This window comes from Triticum aestivum, chromosome 6A (genome assembly GCF_018294505.1).
Source record: "Triticum aestivum cultivar Chinese Spring chromosome 6A, IWGSC CS RefSeq v2.1, whole genome shotgun sequence".
Lineage (NCBI taxonomy): Eukaryota > Viridiplantae > Streptophyta > Magnoliopsida > Poales > Poaceae > Triticum > Triticum aestivum.
The window spans coordinates 584,804,421-584,810,765 of NC_057809.1; the positions used below are offsets into that span (position 1 = coordinate 584,804,421).

The 6,345-nt window shown below is 44.1% G+C and overlaps 1 protein-coding gene across 2 annotated transcripts; it reads left to right on the plus strand.

The window, feature by feature from the left end:
• The first annotated feature begins 235 nt into the window (after positions 1 to 235).
• LOC123128708 (cyclin-C1-1) lies at positions 236 to 4,647 on the plus strand. 2 transcript variants are annotated; one of them, XM_044548787.1, is made up of 9 exons: positions 236 to 416; positions 525 to 631; positions 1,593 to 1,632; positions 2,353 to 2,397; positions 2,990 to 3,135; positions 3,235 to 3,349; positions 3,447 to 3,491; positions 4,042 to 4,189; positions 4,277 to 4,647. In XM_044548787.1, the coding sequence occupies exons 1-9, from the start codon at positions 385 to 387 to the stop codon at positions 4,394 to 4,396; spliced, it is 798 nt and encodes a 265-aa protein (XP_044404722.1). In that variant the 5' UTR covers positions 236 to 384; the 3' UTR covers positions 4,397 to 4,647. The 2 variants fall into 2 exon arrangements, with proteins under 2 accessions (XP_044404722.1, XP_044404723.1); XM_044548788.1 differs by having other exon boundaries at positions 3,014 to 3,135.
• The last annotated feature ends 1,698 nt before the right edge of the window (positions 4,648 to 6,345 follow it).

Consider the following 6,345-nt stretch of genomic DNA (forward strand, 5'->3'; position numbering starts at 1 on the left):
TGCCCAAATGTTTTCGTCCAGTTTGTATGAAAATCGTCTGGTTTGCATATAGTTCGCCCGGTTTGTTTAAAAAATGTTTGAAATGTATGCAGGTAGCATTGGATGGCCGGGACTAATCTTCCCTTTTTCACGGACGAATGCAGAAGGAAATTTGCAGGTGAGCATTGGAGATGCCCTTAGCCTTTTTTTTTCTAGGGTAGGCCGCTAGCCCTTGGGTATTGTGGCAGATCTTGGACTCAGTTGGGCTTCCAAGCTTGGGCCATACCGGTGCCACTCGCGGAACAGGCCCGGTGCCCCTACCTCCTCCTCTCCGAATCCCGAGCTCCCACAAGAACTCCACCGATTCCGCCGGCGGGACTCCTGTCCGGGATACGCCGATCTAGAATGGCGGCCAACTTCTGGACGTCGTCGCACAGGTAAAGGCGCCGGCACGCGCACCCTCTCTCGGCCGGTGTAGTACCGCACCAAGTTGCTCCGTGAATTTTGAGCTGCTAATTCGGTGCGCCATGACTCCGTGCGAGTAGCAAGCAGCTGCTGGACCCGGAGGATGTGGACGTGGTGCCGGCGCAAGACCGGGAGCGGGGCGTCACGCCCGTGGAGTTCCGCCTCGTCAAGATCCACATGTCCTTCCGTGAGCTCCTCCTCCGCTGTCATCCCCATCCTGTTTTCTTTTGCTCTCTCTAGTATCTCGTCCGTGCAGATTAGCAGTAGTCTGTTTAGTTTATAGCAAGCCTTAAATGTGCATTTTTTGGTGTAATTACGGTTGGGATGGGGTGCTGTGCCGCGAAGCATAGGACGATTGGGTTCCCCTACGGCGAATTATAGAATTGGCGATAAGCCCGACCGTTAATAGATGTGGATTTTATAGCGTTTAATGTGGCAACTGTGGTTTGTTTTGAAGTTTGGAAAATCCAATGTTTGGGATGGCCGTTGTATGGTACACAACCATACCCATGGGTGTAGCGTGACATGTGCCTTTGTAGCATAAAATTCGCCATAACGCGTGGTGAACATTTTCCTACCATTTCTGCTAAAACAAATATCTCACAGTCACTGTTTTTATACCGAATGGAGAATATCTTACAGCCTTCTCATTCTACTTGAGCAATTTCGCTGACGCAAGTTATGCATTTCTTATTTTGTCAGTAACTAGCACAACCCTAGCTATAAATTATAAGTAGTAATCTAGCTATATGTATAAAAATGTAAAAATAAGTAGCAATTTAGATTTTAGTATGCACTTAAATTCACTCCATTCGAGTTGTAGCAGTCACGGGGTAAATACCATCGTGATGATGGCAGTGAGTCACTGCTTGCTTTGGTGAGAGAAGATAATAAAAATGGGGATGGACTCATTCTTTCTTTGCAGCCCACACATATAGATGGGCTAGGCTAGCCCCTAACAACATAATGTAATAGAAATATGTAACAGCATTATCTCATCTATGCGAATCTTACATAAAGCAACTAAAGAACTAATAAATCACTTTGCTGCCTGCTGGAATCCGGATGGGCACATTACAATATCTTAAAAGAATTTATGGGCATTCTGCATTTGTTTTTTCCTCACAGAGTGCATCTGATTATTTCAGATATATGGCGGTTGGCCCAGCAGGTCAAAGTTAGACAAAGGTTAGAGACATTGTTCCATTTCCATAACTGTACCTTTGTTTATAGTTGTGTATGATATCTGTAGACTTCAATGATCAAACAAACTTGCGCGTTTTTTGCTTTAGACCATAGCAGGATTTTCTTCTACAGTAATACGTACAGTTACATTCTTGAAGTGGGTACCTTTGTATCTAAAAAAGTTAACATATTGGCATATACTCCCTCCGTTCCTAAATACTTGTATTTCTAGGCATTTCAACAAGTGACTACATACGGAGCAAAATGAGTGAATCTACACTCTAAAATATGTCTACATACATCCGTATGTAGTAGTCATTTGAAATGTCTAGAAAGACAAATATTTAGGAACGGAGGGAGTATATTGCTGGTTTACTACCTGAGGCACATTACATTGCTTGGTGTTATTTATTCTTTTCCTCATGAAGTTCTTATTTCTAACTTCTCTGTGGAGTTTGGTTAAACTTCAAGACTGAAATAGTGATACCGAAAGCTAACTGCTTTTAAAAGGGAAAAAAATTCCAGCAGCATTCCCATCTCCTTTATATGTAGGGTGCTGCAATTTTTGTTAATGGGTGCTACTGCATATCCGTTACTCCAGTTTTTTTAATGTCTGCTACTGAATCGCTCACTTATCCAGTTTATGATATGTTGTCCATTCTCCAGTAGACCTATCTGGAATTAACTCACGATGCTGACGATCTTAAATCATTGTTATCTCAGAGTCATAGCTACTGCAATCACATACTTCAGGCGTGTCTACACAAGGTATGATTATCTATTTAATAATAATGCATCAGAGAGAAAGAATGCCCCTCTGGTTTCTAATTTTGCTATCTGAATTTGACTATTTTGTACTAGCCAGAGAAATGAGAACATGGTATTACTTTTTAGTCTGTAATAGATGTCGTGCTACTAAGAAATTAGCAAGTATATTCTTATGATGTAAAATGACCAACTTACAGCGCAGTTAGAACAGTATACTTACTTAAAAAAAGTAAGAACAGTATGCCGTGATTGTACATGTTTAGCTATTTCTCAAAATTTTCCGTGAAAACTTGTGTGCTTCATTCAGAACTCTATAATTCACCTAGCTTCATTCAGAACTTGTGTGATTGTAGATGTGAGGTTCTTATAAACTTGCTTCCATCAGAATTGGTATGATGGCTTCAACCAGAAATCTTTAAAATTTAATTTACAAATAGTATACTTCAAGCATCAAACTCGTGTTTCTGTATTTTCTGTCAGCAAATATTGGATGTGAAGGATCATATTCATTGCCTGTTTCTACACAATTCCTTTTCTAATGGAACTTAAGCATTCAGAACTGTGTGTTTCCAGTTAAATAATAATAATTCAGAACTACGTCCGAGTCTATTTACAGAAAGAGCATGACAGAGTATGATCCTCGTTTGGTAGCACCAGCTTGTTTGTATTTGGCATCAAAGGTAGAGGAAAGCACAGTGCAAGCAAGGCTTCTTGTATTTTACATCAAGAAGATGTGTGGTGAGTCTCCTGATCATATAGATAGACCCATGCTTACCTGGAAGGCTGGAAGAGCTGCACAGCCTACTAACCATTTATTCTCCTTCCCCTAAATTGTAGGTTCTGATGACAAGTACCGATTTGAAATCAAAGATATCCTTGAAATGGAAATGAAGCTCCTGGAAGCACTCGACTATTATTTGGTTGTTTACCATCCATACCGTCCTCTTCTACAGTATGGCTTTGTTTCCCCTATCATCTCAATAGCAATGACATTTCCACTAGAATTGAAGCTTTTCTGCAATGGCACTGAGAGATGTTCTGCTTTACAGGTTATTGCAGGATGCTGGCATAACAGATCTGACACAATTTGCCTGGTAAGCATATCTTCTTGAATAAGAATGTGGTATCATATTGAGGACCACGTGCTGCTAATCTGCCATGGAACTTGTCGTCCTTTCTAATTTTAGTCACACCGTGTACTGTTTTTCTTTTTGTGGATGGAAGTTGAATTCTGTCATATGCAAGAAAAGTTCTTTGATATACTTTAGTGATAGTGGTTGTTAAAATTAGCCTTCTCTTTTTTGAATCATTTTATTATGAGTGATTTTAGTCGGAGCAAATGGACTGCCCTTTTAGTGCCCCCTTTTAGAATTTGTCTGCACATGTATTTCATTTAAATGAAGAACATTTACATTCCATATGTCTGGAACATTCCTGTTAGGAATGCAGGACCGTGGGGATAATACAAATGCCTCTACCGTGTTTTCCTTCTCACTTAAGTATAGTAGTACGACGAGATAAATATCTTTTATGTGGAATAGCGGGGACAACAAATATAAGTGAAAATACTTTTTATTTCTGATTTATGGTATGCTCAGTCATACACGACCTATATCTATGTTGATAAGACACTGTTACTTGCAGGGGCCTTGTCAATGATACTTACAAGATGGATCTCATTCTCATATATCCTCCTTATATGATTGCATTGGCCTGCATATACATTGCAAGCGTTCTTAAAGATAAGGACACAACCTCGTGGTTTGAAGAACTCCGCGTTGACATGAACATTGTAGGCGTTCCTCTGATATTTTCCCCATCGGTTGGCAATTTCATTATGTCCTCATATTAACGATCGACACTCCTTTTCAACACTCAGGTTAAGAATATCTCAATGGAAATCTTGGACTTTTACGACACCTACAAGATTGATCCTCAAAGGGGCCTCCAGGAGGACAAGATCATCCCTGTGATGAACAAGTTGCCATCAAAGGCCTGAAGGCTGATCTGACACCTGACCGTTTAACCACCTTATAACGCTTATCATCTGGATTGTGTTAACCCCGTAACCCTAAACATCTTCGAAGGCAAGATCCAGGGAATGCCCCGGGACTTCGATGACATAAATTGTTAGGTGATTAGGCGCAAGTTATTTAGGGGGTAGTCTGTAATACTTGGCATCTGATTTCTGCATCATCCAAAACCCAAGTGAAATTGTTTCAACCTGAGCCCTGTTTGTTGGCTTCTTCTTAGAGTTACTCCATTTATCTGAAACCTAGTACCATTTCTGTTAGGGAAACGTTGCGTGCCGGTCGACCGGCCGAACACTGCGCCGGTCCCTTGTGTTGCGCCACGCGTTTTCTCTATTGGCCCACAACCGCTTTTGTTTCTTTCGTTCTTATCTTCACCAGGACTTCTCTCGTCCACTCATTTCTCTTCCCGTGCGTCTTCCTCCTCTCATCTATCTCTTCTCACGCTGCTCCATCGCTCCATCGCCCCAAACTTTGGTCTCCGATGCTGCTCCTCCCCCACACGCTTTGGTCTCCGGTGCTGCTCCTCCGCCATCGCTCTCTTCTCCACAACCCTCCTGCTTCCCCCATCTTCTTCATCTAGCAAACATCACCATGGATGGATTGGATGAGAGCTACAAGACCCACACGCCAGCACCGGTGGTGCGCGCTGGGAGCAGCCCGCCGGGATGTTGCAAACGGTGGTGCGTGCTGCTGGGGCCGGCAACTACGGATCGGCGGCGACCCAGTTTTTTTGCTGGAACGGACCAATTTTTTTGCTGCGATCCAGCGACGGCAATCTGTTTGTTTTTGCTGGAACCACACTTTGTTTTTGCTGGAACCATGTTTTTTGTTTGCTGGAACCATGTATTTTTTTTGTTTTGTCGGTCATTGCCAATGCTATGCGAAACCATTTTTTTTTGTTTTTGCTGGAACCATACTTTGTTTTTGCTGGAACCATGTATTTTTTTTGTTTTCTTGGTCATTGCCAATGCTATGCGAAACCATGTTTTTTGCTGGAACCATACTCTGTTTTTGCTGGAACCGTACCTTTGTTTTGTTGTAACCATGTTTTTGCTAGAACCATCTTATTTTTGCTGGAGCTATGATTGAATGGGGTGCTACAACCGTTATGGTTGGTGCTACAACCGTGGTCGGCGATTGCTTCAACCTGCCACGGCACCGTCCAAGCGGCCAAGGGCGGTTACCCTCGCCGGAGCTCAACGAACAGAGCACTGTCCGAGTGGGTGCTACAACCGTTATGGAGGGGTGCTACAACCGTGTTTGACGATTGCTTCAACCGACCACGGCACAGACCCGGCAGCCATGGGCAGTACCCTGCCAGAGCTCGACGAACATGGCCACAACAACGACGGACAAGGTTGCAACCCACGACGGCGAGGCAGGGAACAACTACGGCGAGGAGCTTCAACGGTGATGACGGCGAGTTGCGACGGCTACGGCGGCGGCGACGAGCTCCGTGATGCAGTTAGAGCGGTGGCCAGGGGAGGACGATCTGACGGGGGCGGGGGAGGATGATCTGACGCGGGCGTTGACCTCGACCCTCTTTTTTGCGCGGAGATGTGATCGCTTTGTTTTTTTTTTCTGGTTGCAGATAATGGGGACGAGGAATAAGCGCATCAGACGGTTATAGGGAATCTGATCGTACGGTGGGATTAGGACCGGCCCAAATTTGGGCCGGTGCGCCGGCGCCCATCACTGGCCTTTCTGTTATGCAATCTGGCATCTCCAGCATTGACCATGTTTGCCCGTCAGAAGCCCGCGGTAGAAAGCTCGGCACTCCTGTAAGCATGACAGCCGGTGACCTCACACCAGACCCGAGTGGGCAATCTACCCTTTCAGCTATGCCGCCTACAGCGGTGTGGTAGTCGACGAGCCCATCATTGATCAGGACTGAAACGTAACACACGGGGGCACA

What these genes read in the sequence shown, in the direction of transcription:
- LOC123128708 (XM_044548787.1), top strand. Translation starts at nt 385, where the DNA reads ATGGCGGCCAACTTCTGGACGTCGTCGCACAG. An exon ending in TTACATCAAGAAGATGTGTG is followed by an intron (nt 3,136 to 3,234) that starts GTGAGTCTCCTG and finishes CCTAAATTGTAG; the next exon opens with GTTCTGATGACAAGTACCGA. An exon ending in GATCTGACACAATTTGCCTG is followed by an intron (nt 3,492 to 4,041) that starts GTAAGCATATCT and finishes TGTTACTTGCAG; the next exon opens with GGGCCTTGTCAATGATACTT.